Here is a 27,947-nt window from a genome sequence, read left to right on the forward strand (position 1 = left end):
GGCCACCCGCTGTACGATGGAACTTTAAAAGTAGAACTGTCAATAAGTTTGGGAAAACCGAGCTGAACTGCTCCTGTGTATGGAGGACATACGCACACAACCAGGATGGGTGAGGCCACCATAAGTGAGGCATACGGCCTGTCAAAAAAAGTTTTTCTTCCTTATGCCAGACGTTGATGTTTTATACAACACTCTGCAAAAACGGAGCATCAATGCATCTGGGATTAACAGTGTGCTCACCCGTTTCAAGGAGAATGTCCAGAATGTCTGGAAACAAACTGATGAATGGGCTGCCACCGTTCACGATGGAACAGACGAGCCAGGCCAACGAGTAACCAACACAGCGCTGGTGATGGAGGCATGCGACACAGTCATCTCCCAGGTGGAGCAGAGGTTTTCACAAAGTGACCACCTGATCGCTGCCAAGCTGGTTGACAGCTCGCTCTTCCCACAGTTTGTCCTGTCATTCCCTACATCTGAGCTTGACTGTGTGGTGAAACTATGGCCTCTAGGAAACAAGGAAAAGTAGAAGTCTGAGCTGACCACTCTGTACCACCACACTGAGCTTCACACTAGTAAGACGGCCCTGTCTCTGTTAAGATCCATCCATGAGAACAACCTAGAGGAGGCTTTTGCTGAGACCGTCACTCTGCTGAAAATTATCATAACATCACCTATGACGACATCCAAGTCAGAGAGGAACTTTTCCACCTAGAAGAGGGTAAAAAAACGTAACTCGCAATACCATGGGACAGCTGCGACTCAACGCATTGGCCATGTTTTCAGTCAAAATCCAGCTGATTCAGCAGCTACATGACTTCATTCCCAAATTAATCAAAAAGTTTGCCCAGAGGAAGAACTGCCGTGCCACCTTTCTCTTCAAGTGAGCCCTCAGCCTTGGTGAGTGAAAGCATATTGTATGCTTATTTTAATTTTATTTTATGCCTTTGTGGTGCTGGTCAGTGCATTGGTCATATTTTGGTGCTGGATCGATTGATATAGATGGTGACGAGTGTCAGTGTGTCCATGCTTATCTATTAATGTTTGTTGTCATAGAATGGCTCTGTATCCCTAAAAAGTTGTATTTCCGCTACGTTGTGGCCTTCAGTGGTGTTGAGCTCATTGCTGTTCGCGTATGGCCCTGTAGGAACATTGGTTCTGAGCTTGGTTGCATTCCTAATTTAGGTTTGTAAATGTGACAGTGGTAATTTTACATGTGTGTGAGAGAGAATGAGAGCAATTACACAAGGTCTCTCTCTCTCTCTCTCTCCAGTATGTATAATACAACACCTGGTAGAAGCAAGCCGCTCTATCGTTAAAAGTGTTTTGTGGAGCCACGCTGTTTGTTGATGTGTTAAATAAACACATCAGTAGCAAGAGGGAGTTTTGTAACTTTACTGGTATGTATCCTATATTCCCGAAATGGTTTGTGCCCCACAATATTTTTACGAAAACGCAACAGGATATAACTTCTGACTGCCTCACTGGCTCAGTTTAACTGGTGTAACCAATCAGAACCCATCTGATCAGAATCTTTAAAAATAAATATGAACTAACACTACTGCCTCAACACACGTTTCAGACTACGATTTTAATATTACTGATGCACTCTCGCATCCACCGCTAAGTCTATACATTTTTGTACCCCAATCCCTTAGCTTTTTCAAATACAGCAGCGGGGAAAACACTTTGTTATTGTTTCAACTGCTGATACCGAATTTCAATAACGTGGGGAAGACTATTCCTCCCTCCCTCCACACCACCCACCGCCCCAGCAGAGCCTACAGACAGGGGCATGCTGGGTGGTATTTTCACTTACCTCAGGAAAGAAATCATTGGACATGTGGCACGCTGTGTTCCCATGGCAATAGCAAGTATTCTTAGTTCATTAATGTGGATTTTCTCACCTTTCAGATCTTTAAGCAAGGAAAGGCAAGGCGTCATGGTTTAATCGAATGAGAGAAAGAGAATCCCTGAGAAGAGATCCGTTGTTTCTTTTTCTTGGGAAGTCTTATTTACCCAAAAGCATAAAGCACAATGAATAGACAGCAAGCCACTGTACAAGCAGTCGATGACACAAGGCACCCATACGTTCTATTTCTTTGACACAAGCTGTTATCAGTGCAGAGGAGGAGAGAGGTGGCTGGCTGAGCTGTCAACCGTGGCTCCATTCTGTATTCCCTACGGCGGTGCTTGGCAACTCTGAGCCTGGGACCCCGTAATACTGCTGGTTTTCTGCTCCACCTGGTAGTTAATTGCATCCACCAAGGGTCCAAGGTCTCTACATGTGTCCCTGATTGGGTGTGTAGAATGAAAACCAGCAGTGTTTTTGGTTCAGAAACCTGGTTTTGATTATCAGCCTGTACATGTTCGTATATGTCAACTACTGACAATTACCACCGTGCACTTGAAGTACTGTACCCCCACAGTCATATTGGAGAGTGGCGTCCATGCCACTGTCTTGTGTGTCAAAGTGGGGATACATCTACCCTCAGCGCACCTCGTCTCACCAGCCTTCCTTTGTTGTAGCTTTTACAAATATGTGTGTGTGTGTGTGTGTGCGCACGCGTGCGATAAATATTGCACACTACAATGTTAATGGAATACAGTTCACCTGTGTGTAAATCCTCTGAGCACAATGAGGAGATTCATTTCCGTTACATGTATTTCAAATTAGATTTCATAGGCAATCGCTGAGAAAGTGAAGGTCAACTAGCATCAACACAACGCTCTCTCACAATGACAGAAAGCAACATTCGAGAGGCTGCTGGGGCCCTTTGCCTTGCCTTTGACAGTGTGCTGTAAATCTCTGTTGTTTAACATTTAAGACCATAGTCTCTATTATAGTCAATAGTGTGTGTGTGTGTGTGTGGTGAGGGGTCGTGTATTCCACATTGTATTGGTGTTCCCGTAACAAAGAGCTGAAGTCAAGTAAAGTCCATTTTATTTAGTAATGTGCCATTAGTATGTATTGAAATACGTATACATTTGTCTAGTAAGACCTCTCAGACAATAAAATATTCATTGGTTTAAACTTTGAGCATGAATCATATTTCATTAAAGTGAAAGGTTACCACAAGGTCCCAAGGTTATGTGGTTATACTTACAGACGGCTACCCACGGGACGAAATTATCTACAAATGGAAAAGGAAATCCATCGAAACCTCGGATCAGAAGTACTGGCGCCTATATCAGTTTGACTTCATGGGTCTGCGGAATACCACGGAGGTGCTGAAGACAACATCAGGTATAGTAGATGATATTACAAACCCCAACAGCCAGCAATCAACCAAAATAATTCCTCATCCAGTTTCTCAGTGAATTCTAAAAGGGATTATCAGCAGCTGTTTCATCCACTTTTGGACCTAAAACTGGAATAAATATTCCCATTGATCCTTGAAGAATATGTTTTTAAAAAAGATGCATATTTAGTGTTGTTCCCCATTAGGAACTGAAAACATAGGCTGGTTTTATACCACTGCAAAGTAAATATAAACAAGAATATCTACGGCCTTAAAATATGGATCAAACTAACATGTTGATTTCACCATGGATGCATACATGTAGCTGTCTGTCCTATGGCTCATCTTCTTAGTAAAAGGTGCACTGTTACTTTTCACACTGTATATTTTGTCATTTTCTACACTTCCACTGGTGCGCTGTGTTATAATAATCAGCTACTGATTGTCACTGTAAAATGTAGAGGAAGTTGGACAAAGTTTTACTGCTATTTATTTATTTTCACAAAAGGCCTACATTTACTGTAAACGATCTGTCACATACTCCTGGCTGTTGGTAGCGTGTGACAGCAGGCGTTACCAGCTGGTGTCTTGGGGTGTTGTGCACAACCACTCCAGCTAACATTAATTGGTATGCCGGTTTGCAGGATATTGGCAGAGAGCAAAGACAATGGCTTCTCTTGGAAGAGGTTCAGGTTATTTTGTGGTATTTTACCATGGAAATTTCAAGGACAACATTTGGCAGGACAGAAAACAGACTGACATTGCACTTAGGTGGTATTCTGTGAGGAGTCGATTTAGGAATAGTATTCTGACAGTAGACTTCTGAGTAGTACTCAGGAAGTAGACTTCGTCATTGTCGATCACTGCATAATAAAACAGTCCAAAGGGCACAGTGATACTGAAGGCAACCAACTTCCAAATTCAGTGTGACATTTAACAGTGTTTCTTTGTAGACTGCTTGAAGCTCATCAGTAGTCCCCTCTAGTATAAAAGCAAACAGATTTTTATATAAACCATCTACATTAAAGATTCAACTGATTTACAGTAATTATTCACTTAAATGATTTTCACAGCCTAGGATGTGGTTTTGGTTAACGTTGGATTCTACATAGATTTATTTCCAAATATGATTTTGTTTGATTGCCGTTGTGTTTTCCAAACAGGTATCGGATTGTACTTCAGAGTTGTGTTCTCCAAAATTACTAAAAGAAATGTCTATTTATTAATGATGTCATTGAAAATGTATGTAGCAGCCTTCTAAGTGGCTAATAAAATGACGTGTTAGGTATGAATCCTTAAGCTGCAGTTAACCCATACTGACACCATTCTCAAATAACATTGGTGATATTGTGAATGCTGAACTATATTAGCATTTGGAGGACAACAATTGTCAATACTGAAAAGAAAGTCTCAACAAGTCTTGTCTTGAAAGGTCAGGTGAGCCCATTCATTATGCATTCTCTGCATGACTACTGTCTGAAAGATTCAGTTGTGGGTATGGTGCATGTTCTAAGTCGAACAGAGTTCTCCCACAGATCTTCCATGCTGTTCACAGAAATTAGACATTTCTCGTCTCAACTCAAAATTCAAAGAACAAAAATCACCGCTGCAACTCAAAGTGGGGTCAGGGGAGGTGCTTGTCGGACAACTGGGTATACAGCGGATATAAAAAGTCTACACATCCCTGTTAAAATGCCAGGTTTTTGTGATGTAAAAGAATGAGACAAAGATAAATCATGTCAGAACCTTTTCCATTTTTTTGTGACCTGTAATGTGAACAATTCAATTGAAAAACAAACTGAAATCTTTGAGGGGGAAAAATAAATTCACAATAACGTGGTTGCATAAGTGTGCACACCCTTAAACTAATACTTTGTTGAAGCACCATTTGATTTTATTAAAGCACTCAGTGTTTTTGGGTAGGAGTCTATTAGCATGGCATCTTGACATGGCAATATTTACCAACTCTTCTTTCCAAAAGTGCTCCAAATCTGTCAGATTGCGAGGACATCTCCTGTGCACAGCCCTCTTCAGATCACCCCACAGATGTTCATTTGGATTCAGGTCTGGGCTCTGGCTGGAACATTCTATGCTTTTGTGGATTTGGATGTGTGCTTTGGGTTATTGTCGTGTTTAAAGGTGAATTTCCTCTTCATCTTCAGCTTTCTAACGGATGCCTGAAGGTTTTGTGCAAAAATTGCCTGGTATTTGGAACTGCTCATAATTCCCTCCACCCTGACTAAGGCCCCGGTTCCAGCTGAAGAAAAACAACCCCAAAGCATGATGCTGCCAACACTATGCTTCACTGTGGGTATGGTGTGGGGTTCTTTGGGTGATGTGCAGTGTTGTTTTTGCACCAAACATATCTTTTGGAATTATGGCCAAAAAGTTCAACCTTGGTTTCATCAGACCATAACACATTTTCTCACATGCTTGGGAGAATGCTTGGGAGAAATCAGCTGGGCTTGGATATTTTTCTTTGTAAGAAAAGGCTTCCGTCTTGCCACCCTACCCCATAGCCCATTTATATGAAGAATACGGGAGATTGTTGTCACATGTGGCACACAGCCAGTACTTGCCAGAAATTCCTGCAGTTCCTTTAATGTTGCTGCAGGCCTCTTGAACGCCTCCCTTGCCAGTTTTCTTCTCGTCTTTTCATAAATTTTGGAGGGACATCCTGTTCTTGGTAATGTCTCTGTTGTGCCATATTTTCTCCACTTGATGATGACTATCTTCACTGTGTTCCATGGTATATCTAATGCTTTGGAAATTCTTTTGTACCCTTCTCCTGACTGATATCTTTCAACAATGAGATCCCTCTGATGCTTTGGAAGCTCTCTGCGGACCATGGCTTTTGCTCTGAGATGCAACTAAGAAAATGTCAGGAAAATCCTACTAGAACAGCTGAACTTTATTTGTGATTAATCAGAGTCACTTTAAATGATGGCAGATCTGTAATTACTTCTATTTAACATGAGTTGGAATGTGATTGGTTAATTCTGAACACAGCCACATCCCCAGTTATGAGAGGATGTGCACATTTCTGCAACCAGGTTATTGTAAGGTTTTTATTTTTCATTTTTCCCCCTTGAAGATTTCAGTTTGATTTGTGTTCAGATTTTCAGTTTAAAGTGTTCACATTATAGGTCACATCAAAAGTGGAAAAAGTTCTGACATGATTGATCTTTGTCAATTTTTTTACATCACTAAAACCTGGCATTTTCACAGGGGTGTGTAGACTTTTTATATCCACTGTACCTCAGAGCTGCAGCTTTACGGAGGCAGAGAACCTCCAGAAAGTCCAAGGCTGTTTTGAAGGGGCACAGCAGGGGATAAAAAAACAAAACACTAACCAATACATTGCATCTTGCAGGCCTTCTTCGGCGTGCACCGCTTTCTTGTTGTTGTTTTTTTCAGTCACCAGCCTACATCATGCTACATGGTAATTAGCCAGCTGGCTCCTGCAGAGAAAAAAATGCACTTTGTTAATATACATCTCAGGAAAAGGCAGGGACACAAAAAAGCATTACATTTCTTCTTTAGTGTTTTTTTTATCCAGCGAGAAATCAGTCGGTAGTGTGCTGTAGCGCGCTAATGAGAACAGTGGCGAGTGGCCGGTCCCATGCCAACAGACCCTCTGGGACTTGTAGTTTTACCGCTGTTGTATCTGCTTGTTTTTCATTGTTACGGCATCTCTCTTCCTCTTTGAGAAAAAAAAGAACGCAAAATCCCCGAAGACTCATGTATGTTGTGTTTTTATGGGAATCACCTGATGCTCGCTCCCTCTTGACTTTTCTGTCTCTGTCTCTCGCTAATCTCTATTTCTCTCTCACGCAATTTTCTCTTTCTCTGTATCCTGTATTTCTCACTGTTCTCTCTTTTAATGGCTCCCTCTCTGTCAGTGTTCTCTCTCTCCCAATCACCCTACCTGTACAGGCTTGTTCCTTGATTCCATCTGACAGTTTTTACTTTCCCCCAATTCTCACTCTTTCCCCCTCTACCTCCCTTTCCTTTACCCATCTCTCACGCCTTGCTCCTCATCCTCCTTTGTGTCCACACCCCCCCCCCCCCCCCCCATCCGTCCCGACCTATCCCCTCTCTCAGGTGAATATGTGGTCATGACAGTGTACTTCGACCTGACCAGGAGGATGGGCTACTTCACCATCCAGACCTACATCCCATGCATCCTAACTGTGGTCCTGTCCTGGGTCTCCTTCTGGATCGACAGCGACGCGGCCCCGGCCAGAACTGCACTAGGTACCGGATCTGACGAGCACTGTTTGGCAAGGGCATACGCTGACACGATAATGAACGGAGGAAGAGCCCCTCAGGTGTTCAACGCCGTGAGCTACGCCAGGGTTTATTCAGTTACATACAGCATGAGTTATTCTGAGGAGAATAAGAAGGAACTAACGATGAAAAGATCTTGTGGAGCTCTCGTGCAGCAATAGAGGGCTTCTTGTAGAATCCATATTTTATTGTTTCTACTCCACCACGCCGATCTGTTGTGTGTGTTTACGTGTTTACGCTCCACTTTTAAGATGTTTGTGTTGTTTATTTTATTTATGCAGTGTGCATTTATCAAGGCTTAACAAGCACTGTTTTGTTCACGCCTGTGATTAATTTATGATTGTCTTCCCAGTGCATGCTGTCTGTTAGTGCATGTCCATTCGTCTGGATGATTTTGTTGAAGGTGATTTGAAGGTTGAGTTGAACTTTGCGGTGAGTATGCTTCAGTTCCTCCTGGCAACTTGCGTTGATCTTGATCAGCTAATATCTTTCGTCCCTATTGAACGGCTCTTCCGTAGACCAAATGACAGCGTTAGCATTGCTTTGTACGTGGCCTTTGACTAACACCATGACAATACTGACAACGACACGAGCATACTGACGAACAAATCAAAGCCTAAAGTGTATTCCCGGGTCCATGTCATCCCCAAACCATCCTCGAAGAAGCACAATAGCACGTTCAGCGGTGGCTCTCGCTCAACAGCCTCTGCACCTGTTACGACAAAACACCAAGATACGCCTGAGAACATGGTTGTCTTTCTCTCAGCTAACACGCAAGGATGAGTTCTGCGGGAGGAAAGATAAATATCCCATTCTCTTGACAAAATAAACCATTTAGTGTCTATTCCCGGGCACAAAGGGGCTGCGTCGCTTTTTTTTTCCCCGGGCCTCCCCGCTGATCAATAGGCGGCTGAAAAGAATGAGCGGTGATAAGGGAAATGGGATTTGACGGGACAGAACAGGGGATACATCAGAGTGGCGATGGGAGACTAAAGAGAAGGCAGGTGCTGACATGGAAGTGACCCACGTGTGCAGGGGCACCAGGGGGAGGGGTGACAGGTCCGTGGGCATGTACAGTATTAGGCGAGGACCCCAAAGGGCTTCTAGAGACGGCGAGGACTGTCAGATGATTGGATGAGAGGGTAGGCTTCAGGGATTGGTTGGGGGATGCTCAGTTCACTCATTCATTCATCTGGCTCCCCGTCACCTATCCTGACTTTCCTAACTTTTTTTTTTGGTCTCTGGCTTTGTCTTTTGCTCTCTCTCTCTCTCTCTCTCTCTCTCTCTCTCTCTCTCTCTTTCTCTCTCTCTGTATTTCTGTGTGTTACAACAGCATTGATTAAAATTACGCCTGTCAGTCTCCGCGTCACAAATCTGACAACATCTTTGTACAAATATTATTTGGTTCTACGTAAAATTCAGCAGGTGAACGTGTAATTACACATATCTTGTTACAGCAGCGTAATAAACTGAGCCCAGACAACAATATTACCACGGAGATAGACGGTCATACCTACACAACCACCATGTTGTTGCTACATTTAATAAGTCAGTAGTTGCCCGTGGTTTACCGATTTCATTTGGATGAAAACCGTCAAAGTCGCTCATACCCCTACCCAGTTGAAGGGTTACGAACGTGCCAAAGTGTGTATAGAAGGAAAGGGAAAGAGGCTAAGGTAATCACCGTGGCCAGCAGAGTCTGAAAGGGGTGGGATTGGGTATGAAACACCCGCTCAAAATAGATGGGGCTTCTTGTCTCCATGGTAACCACTAGAAAACAGCATTCAGTCATCAAATGAGAGGCTTCCTGGTGATGTGCATATGAGAGAGAGAGAGAGAGAGAGAGAGAGAGAGAGAGAGTGTGTGTGTGTGTGGGTGTGTGTGTACATGCGAGCCTGCTTGTGTGTGTGTGTGTGTGTGTCTTACCCCGAGCACTTTATATCAAAGGTCTAGGCTCTGTATACAAAATCTCTGCGGGTACATTCAGCTCACTTTTCAACATACAGGTAACGGCCAAGATAAAGGAAACGCCAACACAAGCGCATCTAGATAGGATATTTTACCACTGCCTGGAACTCTACTGGATCAGTGTACCACCATTTTCTCATGACATTGCTTTTAATGCCCCCATAGTTTCCCCGTCACAGATTAAGCCTAGATTTAAAGTCAAGATCGATGAAAAATCTCTATTGGAATGTATTTTTTGTCCTGGACTAGGCTTGGTCTATGAACGGCTGTATGTGTATTACTAGAATGATCTTTCAGGATATCTCTGTATTTATCAAGTTGATTTATCAGTGATCACTCAAAATGGCTGTTGTTTATTAGCATTAACCCTTTAAGGCACAGGTGTCAAACCGGTTCCACAAAGGGCCGAGTGTCTGCAGGTTTTTGGTTTTTCCTATAAATTGGTTCCTAGTTCATACCTACACAACCAGATGAGGGTAGAAACTAACCAATCAGTGACCTAATTAACCAATCAAGTACAAGGAGAGAGTGAAAACCTGCAGACACTCGGCCCTCCGTGGAACCGGTTTGACACCTCTGCTTTAAGGGGTGGAATGGACCGGAACCAAAAGCACCACAAACCCTTGAAATTCATTCCAAGTAATTAGTGCTATTTGATGCTGGTTTTGTTTTGGTTCAGTTACAAAAAAAGAGTATCCAGTTTTTCTGTTATTTGAAAAATTCCTCATGGAATAATGACAACAAATACTTTTGGGGGTTGGTCTGCATCACATCCAATGCAGACACATGATCATCTCCGTCTTAACTTCATTGCAGACATTCTCTTATTCGAAAAGTAAACTGGATTAAGAAACCTGAGGCCGGAGGAAGACAGGAAGGAAGGAAGACAGATTTCCAACCAATAAGTGTGCAGTAGCTGGTGGGCTATTATTTCATAGGAACTTCCTCAGCTAGAGGGTTAGTGCAGTTTGAATGGCGGCAATTGACAATTCTGTCTCAATTCTAATTGGGGTTTGGAAATAAGATTAGATTGTTGAAGTAGGCAAACACTTTATTTACTTTATGGTAATGTCGTATGCTAGAAAATGTAGTTAAAAGTAGCCATAGAAGAGTGAAACATCAACCTGTCATCAACAAAAGGATGATCATAGGTTGTCCTTCTGATCATTTGCATAGTAATTATTGTACTACTTTAGAAACAGAATTGTTTTCAAGCCACAGAAATGCATTTTAGGTCACCTCTTCCATCTCACACGCCCTAAATATGATAAACAAAGTTCAGCCCACACACTCAAGCCAGTTAGAAATCTTGATAGTCGTGGGAATTAACACAAGGGCTCATGGGAACATGGCGACTAATCAGGAGAGCCAAAGGTTGTTATCTAGACTGCGAAATCATTTTGAAAGCATTGTTTAGTTTCAGAGCTTCATTAAGATTTTAGAGCTTTTCATTCATTTTTATTTGCTTATTTTCATTTAAGTCAGTCATCATGCTCACATAAGCAGCAAGACAGCCACTAGCCAGAAAGCCATGTGATGTTATCGTTTTGCTACATTAACTACATTATCTATTTACTGTAGGCTAATAGTAGGTGGCTTACAAGTGGTTACTGGATAGGTAGTAGTTAGCTTTGCTACAACCAAGCTGTCCCAACAAAAATCATTGTATCTCAGTTTCTAAGTAGTAAAGGATTAATTTAATCTAGAACTGCTAATCGTGTTGTAGTGCTACCTTTTCAGTCATTGTGCTGCGTATCGCTCATGTGTTTCCTAGATCATGGTCATTGTAGATAATCTGCACAGACTGATGAGTATTCATCTAGTCAAAGTTATTTAATAATTTAAAACATATTTTTTATGCATTTATTACTCAAATAACAATAGTAATAATAATAGTACAAATAACAATATCCTATGTACATCGTTTTTTTTGTCTCTGGTTAAAATAACCAATAAACTCTCCCTTTATTTTCATAATGTTTTCAGACAGACTACTATTGCCACAGAGTTTTGTCAAAGCCAAGAGCCATGTTCACTTGTTCAGTACATTATTAAAATATCCAGGAACACTTTCTACCAAGGCCATATCCTGCTCATGCTCTATAACCTGTTCTAAAAAGCCTTAGGACAGTGTTTTTCAACCCTGCTCCTGGAGATCTCTCTCTGCCCAAACATACCTGATGTAGCTCATCAAGGACTTGATAATGAGCTGATCATTTGAATCAGGTGTGACAGAGCAGGGAGAGATCTAAAACTTTCAGGGCGGGGTGCCTCCCGGAGCAGGGCTGGAGAACATTGCCTTGGACTACACCAATAATATGTCATTACATGAACTTTTCAGGCATCACCACCGTGTTGACAATGACCACTCTAAGCACAGTGGCCAGGACCTCCCTACCCAGAGTCTCCTATGTGACAGCCATGGATCTGTTTGTCACCGTGTGCTTCCTGTTTGTCTTTGCGGCCATGATGGAGTATGCAACCCTCAACTACTACGCCTACAGAGCTCAGAACAACGCGCCGCACAAGACCCAGAGACTGGTGAGCCTACGTTCTTGTACATTTAATGGTTTCACTGTCCTTCATCAGATGCAGTATTGCATGTTATATGATGTGGTTTATACAATATGAAATGTTATGTGATATGTAACCTGACAGAAGAGGATTTGCCATCTAGCATTTCAGGCAAAAGCCAGATGGGCAGGTAGATTTTATTTTTTTTATTGTCGACAGGCCAGGACTAACTTTTAGAAAATGCGCCATTGTGGGGGAACAGAAATGCCCAAGCCAAGATCGGGTCCCAAGTCCGTCCCTGCCTTCCTCTGTTGAACGTAACGGCGTAACTCTCCCTAGTGCAGTGTAATGCTGTTATGGGAATGCACCACAGTTGATTTCATATCACAGCCACTGGTACTGGCCGTGGTAGCGATTATGTTCACAGTGGGTGGAGGTCTGGTCCGTCCTGTGTATCTCCTATCCCCTAGCATCAGTCACACAGCATGGGTTGTGATGGCGTTACGGTCAGTGGCTCTGGCCTGAATGATAGGACCCCTGAGCCCCCTTCCCAAGTAGGTTTGAGGTCTGGTCCGTCTCTCCGTCACATATCATTCTCTTGCGCCGCTGATCGGTCTCAGTGTATTCGGTAAACGCTGTGTCGCGTTGTGTTACGCCATCGAGCCGGTGAGCGAGTTGGAGCACCATGCCAATGGGGTTCTACCTCGCTGCCTGACCCGGGCTATGACAGAGTTCTGCTGGGTGTGGGAGGACACCACCCACTGTGGAGCTTTAATGCATGACAGCACAGCTCCACTCACAACACATCAGCTCTCCTTCTCTCTTCACTTTCTGTCCGTCCCACACCATCCTTCCATCTGTCTTTCTCCGTTGTTCGCCAGCATGTATTTCTTGTCTCCTGCCCCCTCCCCAACATCCCCCCTCTTTTTCTCTCCCTCTCACACACACACACACACACACTACCTCTTTATCTCTCCCCCTCTCACCCCCACACATTAAAGGAGATCACGTTCCTCTGTCCCCCCTCTGCAGACCTATTCGATGCTGGACATGGGGCCCAGGTCCCCGACCACCGTCATTCCGTTGAACAATAACTACTCGTACTGGCACGACTACGAGGATGTGTACGAGTGCCTGGACGGGAAGGACTGCCAGAGCTTCTTCTGCTGCTACGAGGAGTGCAAGGGGGGAGGGTGGAGAACGGGACGCATCCACGTTGACATCAAGGAGCTGGACGCCTACTCCAGAGTCTTCTTCCCGACGTCGTTCATCCTGTTCAACATTGTCTACTGGGTCACCTACCTCTACCTTTAGCAGCTTCAGCTGGAGTCGACCTTATTGCTTTGGACCAACGTGAAAAGGCACGCAGCATATTGGGGATGGGACATGTCATGAGACGTCATGTCGCTCAGATTTGTGCACATGAACACTTGGATAGAAGTCAATGATTGGTCGGCGGGGAAGGGTAACCAACCAATAAACAGCTGTGAGACCCTAACACCAGGATGCTGGTCAGATAATAGCTATTGAAGCATCCAAAGTGCCTTCTTCAGAAAGGGGCCATCACCTAGTTATAGGTGGAATTAAGGGACTAGAAGATTAGGCGTTTTCTCCTACTTAGGTTATTCCACATCTGAGTGGAAGCTTTGGAATTTTTCCTACATAGGTTATCCCACATAGGTAATTTCATTGCATGCTATACTTAAAACCAATGAAAAGCTAGGGAGGATTGCACTATAAAATGATTCTGTATTATTATTATTCTGTATGTTTGGCATCATCAGAAAGTAGGTATGTGACAAAATGTATTTGGTTTCATATTTCAAAAAAATATGTAATGTTTTTACCAAGATTGAAATACCACCAGAAAATGCATAATGCCTGTAGATTTCAACACACCAGAACATTTCTATATGACAATACGACTTTTGTAAAATAATGTATCTAACAAAGTCTTCTTTTGCAACATTTAGTTTATTTTCAGAGAGTATTAATAGAGTAATGTTAAGTTAAATCGGCTGTCTGCGGACAATCCACACAGTCAATTGAATCTCATATTGCCAGACAAAGCTTGGTAAGGTTTCGCAATGAATCAGCGCAGAGATTTCTGACAAAATGTTGGACATTTCTCCAGGCCTAAAATACATCACAGGCTGATGGCCGGGGAATGATTTGGGTCATTGTAGTACTGTTCATATTGTGCTAGTACACAGTACTATGGTAACAACGAAGAACAGATCCTTGGTTCATCTCCAGGAACAGAGTCTGTAACATTAACGTTAACATATAGTAGCAGTGGTACCAAAACAGACGTAACAACACAAACAATTGTAAACGGTGTATTTTTGGGTTTAAGAGGATATATATCTACATATATTTTGTACTGTGACACCGGTGTTTTCGCAGTGCTTTGGCTTAGAGATATGGTAGTATCTTGTATTCCACGTTATAAGAGAAAGTGTATGTGAGATATAGATCAACAGATAGTTATGTTTTTCACTTCTGTATAACAATACAAATATTGCACTTTATAAGTGTCTTAGTTTGATATACTGTATTTACAATGAATCAAACACTATTTTATATGTCTGACAAAGATAATCCTTTTGTTACAGCAGATTAAAGAGAACCGGTGTCTAGTGTCTGTCTATGTATGCTTTTTAAAGACATTCAGCCTGTGCTATTGCTTAAATCGATAAAACTGTATTTGCTCAATGTTTGAAGTGTGTGTGTGTGTGTGTGTATGTGCGTGTGTGTGTGTCCATAAGTAGGTGTTTTCGAAAAATGTGCGTACCGTTGTTACTTAGATGAAAACATATACAATCTAAATATATTTTTGGAGGTGTCCCAATCCTTTTTTCTTCATTTTCTGTCATCACTGAAGAGATGCTGAAGACGTGGAAGTGATAGAAAGATCGGACTCGTGGCCATGCTGCGTGTCCAAACCCACGAGGACTCTAGCAGACAAGACCGTGACGTAGGGATCCCTCCCCAACATTGATCTGACGGCTTGGTAACTTACACTCTGCCTGATGTTGCTCCGTGGAAGGAGGCCAGTCAATGGAAGTTAACTAAGCCACAGTCAACATTCACGTTAGAAAGTAGGCTAACCGAAAAAAACAAATGTATACCACAGAAGGAAGTGATCACACGATTCGTGTTTATTGCAGAGCAGTTCGTTTTATAATCACCGTCCCCATATAGAAATAACCATGTTCGCAAATACTCCGTATTCAGGAACACTCTCAGAGTAGCAGGGCAGTTTTGCCTCATTTCAATGCATTGTAAGTGCCACCGAATATTGATACTGCTGTAATACTGACATGCCTGTGAGATCTGCAAACATTTGTCATTGTTAAACGTGTTAAATCTGCTGACCCAGATTGAGACAGTACATAATATGATTTGAAGAAAAAGGAAGTCGGTGGAAAGCTACTAGAGGGTGGTTGGAATCAAAGAGGTGGAGGAACACTCAATCAAAGAGATGGAGGAATGCCCTGCCAATCGAGTAGCCAAGAACAGAGTTCCCATACACTTGAAACCATTTGGACAAATTCCTTATGGACAGCAAAGTCGTGAGTTGTCAGTCTTCACACGCTTTATAGTTTTTTGTGAGAATGCGTGACAGTGTTCGTATTGGCGTTTGTGTGTGTTTGTATCGGGGTGTGTGTGTGTGTGTGTGTGTTTGAGGAGTGCTCGTTTATGGAAATACACTTGCGTGCTCAACGAATAAAACGGGTCACACGTTCAACGTCCAAAGACACGGGACACCTGGAGGGGGAGGCGGTGCGTGCGTGTGTGTGTGTGTGTGCGTGTGTGTGCGTGTGTGTGCGTGTGTGTGTGTGTGTGTGTGTGTGTGTGTGTGTGCGTGTGTGTACGTGTGTGTGTGTGTGTACGTGTGTGTGTGTGTGCGTGTGTGTGTGTGTGTGCGTGTGTGTGCGTGTGTGTGTGTGTGTGTGCGTGTGTGTACGTGTGTGTGTGTGTGTGTGTGTGTGTGTGCGTGTGTGTACGTGTGTGTGTGTGTGTGTGTGTGTGCGTGTGTGTACGTGTGTGTGTGTGTGTGTGTGTGTGTGTGTGTGTGCGTGTGTGTACGTGTGTGTGTGTGTGTGTGTGCGTGTAGGAGCGTGAGATTGAGGCTGAATCTGTAGAAGATCTGGGGACTTCCTCATCCACACAGGGAGAATCTACTGGAGGCTCTAGCAGCTGCATTGGCTGACCTACTTTGTGACACGCAGCCACATACATACATATACATACATGTTAATCAATGTTTATACCTCACTGCATGCATATTTTGTCCCCGTCCGCAATCCACTCATTAGGGCATATTGCTAGCCTTGTGGATCGCACATATTTATTGTTCCTAAGCAGTGAATCATAACTCTGTTCTAAAGCAACAACAGAACACAAGGATGTGAAGTACTTAAAAAACAGAAATGGGACTGAAGACGCACTCAATAAAAAATAAACACTGGTCTATCCTTTAACAGATTTAGTTTTTATTCTAATCAGCAGTAAATTAGGAGCACCAAAACACAGCACGTACATCTGGCTGCTCTGCCGAAAGGATTAGGAGAATCCATGATCATATTTTAAGGGAGAAGGTGGCCTTGAGTCATATGAGAGCTAAGGAGGACGCAGCACATTATCTCCTATCAATCTAAAAAGGCATTTCCAGAAATCTAAATCACTTTCAATTATTCTTCTTGAGGCTGCTTGGCTTTTATAGAAGCAGAGACAGACGTCATCCTCTTCATTAAAATAGGGATTGAATTGTACTGAATGAAAACAAAGCATGTCCTTCTTTAATGTGACCCTGTAATGGTGTCATTTCCAACCAGAACACGTGGACATTGTGCAATTTGAAAATCAACAATAAACCCTTTCAACTGGTGTCACTGGGGAGGCTGTACATAATCTAAAAACAAATCATGATGTTTTGGTAGATACACCATTTACTTTAAATTGTATAATTCTTAATTTATATGAATAAAATATGGCTTCATGGCAAATACACTAGTTTTGTCCTACATGTGTTTGATGTTTTAGTTTTTGGCTAGCATATTATCTGTTATAATTGACTTTAAGGCCAATGCCAATTACTTACCATTTTAATGAAACACTTTTGAGAACCTCAATAGTCTATTCTTGTCTCAGTCCACTCCTTGTTGTATATTATGTATAATTTATCAATATTCTGTTTGGTTATTGTCTACTGCTGGAGGCATATTCCAAAATGAGTCATATTTGGGGTAGGTGTAAATATCTTCTCTAAATGGGTACCACTTCATTTAGAGGCAGAAACCCCCATCAAAACTATTTTTTTTAATCAAATAACTAGCAGTGTGAAATCTGAAAATCTGATTGGCTCCAATGTGAGGGTATGTGAATACAGACATCATTTTGGGTTGGACTTCAATTTGTGTTGCTGTTTTCGGCTCCCTGGTGTCAACTACAAATGTGTCTGGTATCAATGTTTACTTCCTAGAACGCATCTTATCGCTACATAATGCCTCAGACGTCCCTCTCCCAATACCAAAGAAGGGAAGCCAAATGGAGTCTCTCTAAGGACATTAGCTGCCCACAATGATTATCTGATCCAAATTCTGAATCAATAAAAATGTAGAATTAGCCCAGCATCTGTTACCTCCCTGTTTGTTTTCTGGATTCTGTTGGGAAACCCGAGGAGGTATTATTACATAAAGCTGCAGTGTCTTATAAAGAATCATCTCAAGGGCATTGTGTGTGTGTGTGTGTTTCTAACCTAACTAGATTATTGGCACAAACTTTTCCCCAAACTGTGGTTAAATCAGAAAAATGTGACTAATGGACAATGTTTTTCCCTTTCCCCATTTAGAATTTTTTATTTATTTTTGGTATAGGGCAAAACTTACAATTGATGGTAGGATTGGAATTAGGGTTAGGTACCAGTTAGGGTTAGGCTTTAGGTCCAGGTTAAGCATAGCCATAAATGTTTGGTTACTGAAGTTGAGGTTAGGTTGAAGTTAAGGTTAGGGTTTAGCGTGTGGTTATGGTTACGTTTGGGTATGGATTAGTATAAAAAACATTTTAAGGACAGTCAATATTGGTGTCCTCATTTAAACAGCTTTGTAATTATGGGTGTGTGTAGGAACAAACATACATTTTTTGGGGTCAATTGTGTTTAATATTATCCTACCCTTACCCAAGAAAACTGATATTAAAACTGCAAGAAAAAGATTAAATGAATGCATTCATCAATTTACTACCATTTGTTTCGTACACAACTTAATCTTAACACACCAGTGTCTCCCTGGCTATTTTCTTACTCAAAATAATGAGACTTAATGAATGGCAGGTAGATCTGTGCGACTTTGACTGCATGCTTTGCTTTCACTCTGCTTCTCTCTGTGCATCACAGGCCATTTAGAGGCAGAGACCCCCATCGAGACTATTTATAACCCAATCAGCCATGTATTCCTTCCTTTTTCTAGTGCCAGTGTTCATGCCACCAAAGCTCTGCAACCACAAGAGATCTGCTTCTGACGCTTGCATGAAAGCAATGGCAGCAGGTGGCTGGTCTCAAATGAGAATCAACACCAAAAATAGATATTTAATTACATAAAGGATCAACTTGTTTGCTTCACATTCCCTGTAAAAATCTGCTGTCTGGTGGCAATCATCAACACTCCTCAAAATCAGGCTGCCTTTAGTGTCACCTGTATAATTTTTTTTTTTTAAAGCAAGCTTGGCTGGCTCCACAGTCATAATTATTTTGTGGATTTATTTTCAGTTGCAAGCAATTTATGATGCAGTTTACAGCACTAAGACATTTTTTTTTTTTACATATTACAAACAAATCAGAGACCAGGATATTGGTTTCCCATTTTATGGTACAAACACACAACTGAAGATTCCCCCAAACTCCCTCCAGAGTAGAAAAGGGACATGTCATTTATTCACATGCCTGGAGAAGAGATTGTAGGACAGCACACTTGATGAGGCTACACAATGGAAACCTGGAGCAGTTTGCTGAGTGCACGACAGGGCGGTATGGTCAAACGCAGGGTCAGCGGATACGGGATTCCCAGACTAAAGTGGGATGCATTTCAGATTTCTAAAAACTCAGCCTGGAGCCCAGTGGCATAATGGTTTCTGTTGGGTTTTCTGTGGTGCCATGATTTGGCACTGGCCATTTTTTTAATAGGCCTTTGGATTTGTTCGAGAGAACGTGAATGCGTGCGAGTCAGAATCTCTCCAGTAGAACTCTTTATTTAAAATAGAAAAGTCAAAGAGATATTCAAAATGAAATTGCTCCAAATGTTTACACTGTCCCTGTAAATGTATACAGCATTCAATTGACAAATTAAGCCCCTAAGAAAGGCTCGCATCATGAGCTAGAAATGATCAAATGCAAGTGGGCTAGGACGAAACTGGGAAGACAGGAGGTAGAACAGCTAGGTAGTGGGGATGAAACCAGGTCTTGTCTCTGGTTTCTCCATCAGTGTGGCATGGTGAGTAGTCCTCCAAGCCACCATTTACTAGTTTTTTTTAAATGAATGCCTAAGATTTAACTGCTTTGAAATCAGCACTGTGTTGCTGCAGATTTGCAACGATCTACATAACACAGAGCAGAGATTGTGATGTGCTTTGCAAAAATGGATAATACCGTCATCGCAAGAAACAAAGCCACGACCAAAGTAAGGTCCTTTCTTCAAGCAAGTGTTCGCTCTGTCACGCCACCAGCTAGTTTTACGAGGGTGAAGATTGACTAATTTGACACCCGTGGCGAGTACTGGGAAGACTAGCCAATCACCTAGCGACACTGACAAACATATACACCACCTGCAGATTTGGGGATACGGTATGGCACAGCTAAAAGAAGGCTATGGAGATTAGTACAGAAGAAGACCTCTAGAAACAAAAAGGGAAAAACAAACCCTATTAAAGACCATTTGCATGTAATTAACATATATATAGACTTTGAGCTCCTAGAGACAGTTCAACATTTACTGGGGTCTGGTGGCGTATCCCAAAACAGTTTTTTTTTTGCTTTCAGGAGGGTCCGTTTTTTTTGTATTCGGTACTGGGGGTAGTGTGTTTTTTCGATACACAATAGGGAAATAATTTCCATCCCAGACACATGTCTTTGCCTGCCTGGATGTGGCTATTCAAGCAAGTTATTTTTGAACTGTCCTTATGCGCTACTCCTTTTTTTGTGCAGTTACTATACCACGGGCAATACAGTCTACCAGGCTATACACAATAGTCGTAGCTGCATGAATGTAGTCTGCATTACGTTAACTAGCAATTGTACCACACATTTTTTTTACAAAATCCATATTCATCAAGAATAGGTTGGAAGACAAATAGTTGAGTTAAAGCCAAGACATTCTGCCTCCTAGAACAATTCACATACTGTAACCGAAACGTTTATCATTTCTATTCTAAAATGTATTACTTTTGATGAAAGCAACCAGTCACAATGTTCTGATTTGATTAGGCTACTTCAAAACTCTCATGAAGGCTACTGGTGCACATTTGTCCTCTCCACTTCTAATTCCAGCACTGAAACAGCAAACAGACAGTTGGATGAATGAAAAGAGACATGTGTTACGAAATACCTGTGGAGGTTGTCGGGCCAAGCATTTGATACTGGTTACAATGTAGGTAGTGAGGTCTTCTCCGGTTGCCAAGACTGAAATATGAACTGTATTGTACTGTTGATGTTGAAGCTCTCAAAGTTGATCGTCGGTATGTACTTGTTTGTATATTAGCTGTGTGTGAAGAACAGAAACCTGTCAGTGGGAACTGTGTTCCATGCAGCATGAAAGAACATCAGAATGTTGATCAAATTGGATTTCCTGCAGCCGATCATTGTCTGCAGCCGGCTCTGACTGTAGTGTAAGAAGACAGGCAGGGAGAGTGAGCCCATCCACAGTGGATAAGAAACCCCTAAATCTTTCTGGCTCATAGCCGGGACGTGCCACACTACGACGCTGGTGGTAGATGTCCACATTTACAAACACAGGGCTGACACTGTCATTAGTGTTTGTCATCACAATCATTCTCAGAGTAACTGTAATGGGGGGGGGGGGGGGGGGGGTGCAGTTTGATTCACAGAAGAAGGTGGAGAGTTAGGGAGGTTGGGTCTGTCTAACTTTTTTCGGGGGTGGGGGAGGTGGGGACATGTGTGAGGTTACTGGACCTTTTTTCTTGTTCACGTTCATAATTTAGCAGGTTTCACAGAAACATTTCCTTCTCCTAAGTATAGCTAGACATTACGCTATGAACACAGAAATGCGCGCACAGAAGCAGGCTACATACACATGTTCCAAACTGCAACTAGTGGAAACACACTGTACTCTAAGTGCACCGCAAATGTGAGTGGTATCATGTCAGAAAATTAAATAACGTGAGAAATGTTTAAAAGAGGAAGACCGGTTTGCTGATGTGACTTTGATTGTGCCTTGGTTTTCTGGAGAATGAGAAGTTTTCTTAATAGACACTGTTTAATGGTATAGGGGAAAGTGTTAAATAAAGTAGCTATGGTGTGAAAAAGTGTTATAGTGTTGACTGTCTCTGTGCAGATCGTGGCTGACATATTTAGAGCTGTTTTGTGTATACTCATTTGATTGTGTCACTGAAACATTAAAGCTGTTATGTGGAAGCGCTCAAATTCAGTCACAATTTGCTCACTGGTGCTTTGGCACAGAAACATCAATGTGTTGCACATGTTTGTATATAATTAGGAATTTACTCAAAATCACATTAAGATGAAATATTTCAACCACTGGCTGTGATCATAGAGTAATGAGATAGCTGGAGAGTCTGTCATTAGTCAACAAACCCTCATCGTTCTGACCCACGCCACAGAACCACGCCCAATTGTTAAAGTTGATATAGAACACAGTGCAGCTACGGTTGTTGTCATTTGTCTAATTATCTTTTGGAGAAGTGAGTCCATGTTGTTTTTAGGACACAAAAAGATTCACAATGCTCCGGTACATACTGAACTGTCCATTAGTTCATAAAACAAAAAAAAACACTCTGTCCTTCATTTATTAATGGTTTGAATATATGTCTTACATGATGCAACGAAATGTAATCCTCACTGACTGAATAAAACTCCAATCCCAGTTGGGTACTGTTTGTTGATTATCATACATAGTGGTTTGCCACAAGCAATCTCCCTGAAGAGTTTCTATTGTCATATATTGAGTGTACAGACTACCTTATCCAGGGTTGGGGCCAAGTCCATTTCAGTTTGGCCAATTCAAGCATTGAGCTAATATTCTAAATCCAAAATTGAAAAATCTAACTTGATCGTTGATGTAGATCCAATCCCTGACCCCAAAGCCAAATGTCCAGTGTCAGAGAAGGGGTCAGTGGAACCTCACTCTTAAGCGAAACAGAAATATGGTTAAAGAAAGGCATTTTAGACACAGTACTTACATTTTACATTCATCAGGGCAAACAAAGAGAATTCACAGGACCAATCTTGACAGTAGTCCCTCATGTAAACTACACGCTCAGCGGTTTAAATAAATCATGATCTTTCTGAAAGGAGTGGTGCTCCAAGAGGCATGCGGTTCCCTCTGCATTAGGACAAACTTTCCTGCGGTTCTGTCCCAACAGGGGAACTTAATGTGAAAGACTCTCACACCATGATCCAAGAGTTACGTTCCAGTGGAGAGACACATACAGTGAAATCTCCCGGAACGAAATAACCATGTTAGCCTGCTAGGATAACCTCCTTTTAGCACACTTAAAATTCAGCGGTCATCGGAAATACTGCATGAGTTTGTATTGGAAATCCATTGTACTGGGCTAGAATGGATGTCTGGTCTGAGACGGCTTCCTATGGTAACCTACCAAACTGTAGGAAAAGGTTAATATGTAAAGTTTGCTATTGAACACATTGATGTCTACATTACACAACCAAAATTAATATTCAGGTGAGTTTGACACTAAGCTTGAGGATATTTTTTTCAAATACAATACTTTCATCACGTTTCGGTAAAAAAACTGCATCTTTGGAAGCTATTATGAGGTACTTGAGCTAACATTAGCCATAGTACAAACCAAGAACGTCAATCACAAGCCCCTCCTTCTCCTCTTGTGGTTGATATGTAATCCCCAATCAGTCAGAAATATTTGAAATACCATCACTGTGTATAAGAAAGATTACCTTGAGCTGTTAAGGTATGCTCTAGTTTAGTTGAGGGTGATTTCATGAGACTTGCACGAAACACGTTTACAAAAATACCTGTAGACAGCTGTGGAAAAAAGTAATACTTTTCAGTGTTATACCTCCCAAAGGGTAAAGCACCTACTGGTCTACTGAACCCACTATAATCCTAATAATGACATATTTTTAAGGAAAATATCTTGGAGGAGAAGCTGGAAATTGTCTATTGTGATAATAATAAGGTTTGTGGTGTAGAACTCTACATTTCCTCCTATCTTTGGGAAATGGAATAAAAGAAAGCTTAGAAGTAATTAAGGGGTGAGAAGATTGTGTTAATTGCCTGCTTTGTGGGTGACACAGCTGTGTTGCTGAAAAGCTTGGTGTGTTTGGCAGCGAACCAGGTCTGGGTTATGTTCATAAGTGCAAACCGTAGCAAAACATTTTCAAATGGAAAACAAAAAAAGTTTTTCTTATTGGCCAAGTTAAGGTAGTTACTTCCTGTTTTTTTTTATATGAATGAGATCCTGTTTTTTCATCCCAAGGAAACCTATCGCTTGTCTCTGTAAGGTTGACAAATGAGCAAATCCTCTTTCAGTGACACAATAACACTGGGATATACACACGCTTTTTTTTACGACGGGTGCATTTAAATGATTCTGTCATAAAGGAACCCGTCCAGTGAGAATTTCAGGATTTTGCTACAACAGTGCTCCTGAAATGTAAATGAACGGTACACAGACAGTTGAAGACTACAACAAGGTTGGTGAGGCGTTGAAATGTAGTATAGGGTGTCAGATAATGTATCATAGGGCATATACTGTAATAATGTATGGTAGGGCATATACTGTGATAATGTATGTTAGGGCATATACTGTAATAATGTATGGTAGGGCATATACTGTGATAATGTATGTTAGGGCATATACTGTAATAATGTATGGTAGGGCATATTCTGTGATAATGTATAGTAAGGCATATACTGTAATAGTGTATGGTAGGGCATATACTGTGATAATGTATTATAGGTTGTATAATAACTCATTATAGGTTGTATAATGATGTATAACAGATCGTCTAATAATGTGTTGGAAATAGTTTCTGATTTCTTATGTGGTGTCTTTTTATGGTTTCGTGTTTTGAATGAGGATTAGACCAATTAATTGACCACACCACCATTGCCACCTTTTGGGTATTTTAAGGGCAGTTAGTGAGGCGTAAGGAATATTTAAATTTCCACTGTTTGATTGAAAAAACAATATATACACAGAATCCATTAGAGTGAAAGTGTTACAGTTTCTCCTGCGACAGTCTGAGTCACATGCCTTCTAGACGCTACCGTTTCCCAACTCCTCCCAACACGCAGCCCTCTTGAACACACCTGGACTGTTTTGTGCTATGGTGTCCACCTGTTTCCCATTACCGATTAGTGTACTATACAGTGGCGTCGTTAGCCCTGGGCGTCCAGGGCTATAGCCCCGGATCTTTAATGAATAGCCCCGGGTCTCAAGTGGAACAAAAATAATAATAATAATAAAAAAATTTGCCCCTGATCTATTCACATATAATTCCGATCGCGCATTATGACAATGTAGACGTGTACGCCGCTAGCGTGTACATCGAACTTTTCCGCATGTACATTCAAAACCCGGTACTTTCTGTCCCGGGTGGGGCGGGAGTGTAGATTAGCCCCAAATCTAGTGGGATCCTAGCGACGCCTCTAGTGCTATATACACTCACCTAAAGGATTATTAGGAACACCTGTTCAATTTCTCATTAATGCAATTATCTAATCAACCAATCACATGGCAGTTGCTTCAATGCATTTAGGGGTGTGGTCCTGGTCAAGACAATCTCCTGAACTCCAAACTGAATGTCGGAATGGGAAAGAAAGGTGATTTAAGCAATTTTGAGCGTGGCATGGTTGTTGGTGCCAGACGGGCTGGTCCGAGTATTTCACAATCTGCTCAGTTACTGGGATTTTCTAGGGTTTACAAAGAATGGTGTGAAAAGGGAAAACATGTTTGAATGGAAAATTGGACAGTTGAAGAATGTTCCCTAGTCTGATGAGTCTCGATTTCTGTTGAGACATTCAGATGGTAGAGTCAGAATTTGGCGTAAACAGAATGAGAACATGGATCCATCATGCCTTGTTACCACTGTGCAGGCTGCTGGTGGTGGTGTAATGGTGTGGGGGATGTTTTCTTGGCACACTTTAGGCCCCTTAGTGCCAATTGGGCATCTTTTAAATGCCACGGCCTACCTGAGCATTGTTTCTGACCATGTCCATCCCTTTATGACCACCATGTACCCATCCTCTGATGGCTACTTCCAGCAGGATAATGCACCATGTCACAAAGCTCGAATCATTTCAAATTGGTTTCTTGAACATGACAATGAGTTCACTGTACTGAAATGGCCCCCACAGTCACCAGATCTCAACCCAATAGAGCATCTTTGGGATGTGGTGGAATGGGAGCTTCGTGCCCTGGATGTGCATCCCACAAATCTCCATCAACTGCAAGATGCTATCCTATCAATATGGGCCAAGATTTCTAGAGAATGCTTTCAGCACCTTGTTGAATCAATGCCACGTAGAATTAAGGCAGTTCTAAAGGCGAAAGGGGGTCAAACACAGTATTAGTATGGTGTTCTTAATAATCATTTAGGTGAGTGTATGTTCCCTCAGTTCCCTATGTCGAGCATTGTTGCATTTTGCGTTTGCTTTTCAGCCACGGATGTTTTGTCTGGTACTTTGTGCACGTTGTTATGATATTTCTAAAGAAAGTGCTTTGCCCTCTATTGCTATTGTGCCGTATTTTCAGTTGGACCTATGCCCTCTAGGTTCATTGTTTTGTTTGCCTAGTTGTGTCCCGGCTACTTCCCGTAGGGATAGAGATTCCATCCTTTGTTCTAGAAATACAAGTGCTGGTCATAAAATTTGAATATCATCAAAAAGTTGATTTACATCAGTAATTCCATTCAAAAAGTGAAACTTTTATTATATTCATTCATTGCACACAGACTGATATATTTCAAATGTTTATTTCTTTTAATTGTGATGATCATAACTGACAATGAAAATCCCAAATTCAGTATCTCAGAAAATTAGAATATTATTTAAGACTAATACAAAAAAATGATTTTTAGAAATGTTGGCTAACTGAAAAGTATGAACATGAAAAGTATGAGCATGTACAGCACTCAGCTGCAGTCCACTCTTTGTGAATCTCCCCCACATTTTTGAATGGGTTTTGTTTCACAATCCTCTCCAGGGTGCGGTTATCCCTATTGCTTGTACACTTTTTTCTACCTCATCTTTTCCTTCCCTTCACCTCTCTATTTATGTGCTTGGACACAGACCTCTGTGAACAGCCAGCCTCTTTAGCAATGACCTTTTGTGTCTTGCCCTCCTTGTGCAAGGTGTCAATGGTCGTCTTTTGGACAGCTGTCAAGTCAGCAGTCATCCCCATGATTGTGTTGCCTACAGAACTAGACTGAGAGACCCTTTAAAGGCTTTTGCAGGTGTTTTGAGTTAATTAGCTGATTGGAGTGTGGCACCAGGTGTCTTCAATATTGAACCTTTTCACAATATTCAAATTTTCTGAGTTACTGAATTTGGGCTTTTCATTAGTTGTCAGTTATAATCATCAAAATTAAAAGAAATAAACACTCTAAATATATCAGTATGTGTGGAATGAATGTATACATTATACACGTTTCACTTTTTGAATGGAATTACTGAAATAAATCAACATTTTTGAAAAACAAATCAAAATATCATTTTTGATGATATTCAAATTTTATGACCAGCACCTGTAGATACTCTCATAGCTAGCTGCTTCGGCCTCTAGTCCCCTTCAATACAACGTGACAGGTTGTACTAGTTTAAAGGTTTCAACATAACTGAATGTAAGCGTCACGTCGGATTGTGGCTGTCAATCGCGGGAACGTCGAGTGATGCGTGTGCACTGCACAGAAACTTGATACAATTGACCTCTTGCTGGTCCCTCCCGCAAAACGGCAATTTTCCAATCACACATCATAGCAACTGTTACTATTTGAGCAGGTCCGACAAACATTGACTCCAAGCAAGATGGTGAAGCGGTGTCCCACGGCGTTTGTAAATCGGACACTAGATACCCCGAGAGATCGTCTGGAGGAGTTGTGTTCTTTCCATTCCCAAAGCCGAAAACAACGTGAGCGTTGCCTACAATGGATAAAACAGTGTGGACGGCCCCATTCCCAGTTAAATGTGTCAAACATTACGAAGCATAAATACGTCTGCTCAAAGGTAAGATTAACAGCTAACTTTACCGTGTTGTCTAGATCTACTAACTAGAGGCAAGAACACAAATTGGACCAAAGTTACGATTACCATGGATATCATTGCCAGAATGTTAACCTACTCTCTAAGCTAAATTTAACGAGCCTTTTAGCTTTAGCCAACATTAGTTAACATGTTAGCTAACGCTAGTTACATTAGCTGCTGTTGTGTTGGGTCTTTGAGCTCCCCAACTTTATTTTTCGTCAGTTTACAACAGTCGAACATAGCGCAAGCACAAGCAACTTTAAATAATTGTTTTTATCTTTCATGTAGCATTTTATGAACGGAAAACGGCTATTCTCAAAACAACAGAGAAATGTTAGTTAGCTTTGAATGGCTTTGACGCACATGTAGGTTTAGCTAGCTAACATACCCTTGTATTTTAACAAAATAGCTACTCGCAATAGACAATAATAGACCATTACATATGAAAGAGTAC

At 41.6% G+C, this 27,947-nt stretch overlaps 1 protein-coding gene across 1 annotated transcript in view; it reads left to right on the forward strand.

Moving 5' to 3' along the window:
* LOC105022073 (gamma-aminobutyric acid receptor subunit gamma-3) overlaps positions 1–14,653 on the forward strand; it is a 48,038-nt gene extending 33,385 nt beyond the window's left edge. The window contains exons 6-9 of the mRNA XM_010890203.3: positions 3,110–3,247; positions 7,347–7,499; positions 11,842–12,041; positions 13,047–14,653. Of these exons, the coding sequence (XP_010888505.1) occupies positions 3,110–3,247; positions 7,347–7,499; positions 11,842–12,041; positions 13,047–13,328 (773 nt within the window). The 3' untranslated portion in view covers positions 13,329–14,653. The remainder of the gene's footprint in view (positions 1–3,109; positions 3,248–7,346; positions 7,500–11,841; positions 12,042–13,046) is intronic.
* The last annotated feature ends 13,294 nt before the right edge of the window (positions 14,654–27,947 follow it).

This window comes from Esox lucius, chromosome 22, assembly GCF_011004845.1.
Source record: "Esox lucius isolate fEsoLuc1 chromosome 22, fEsoLuc1.pri, whole genome shotgun sequence".
Classification (NCBI taxonomy): Eukaryota; Metazoa; Chordata; class Actinopteri; order Esociformes; family Esocidae; genus Esox; species Esox lucius.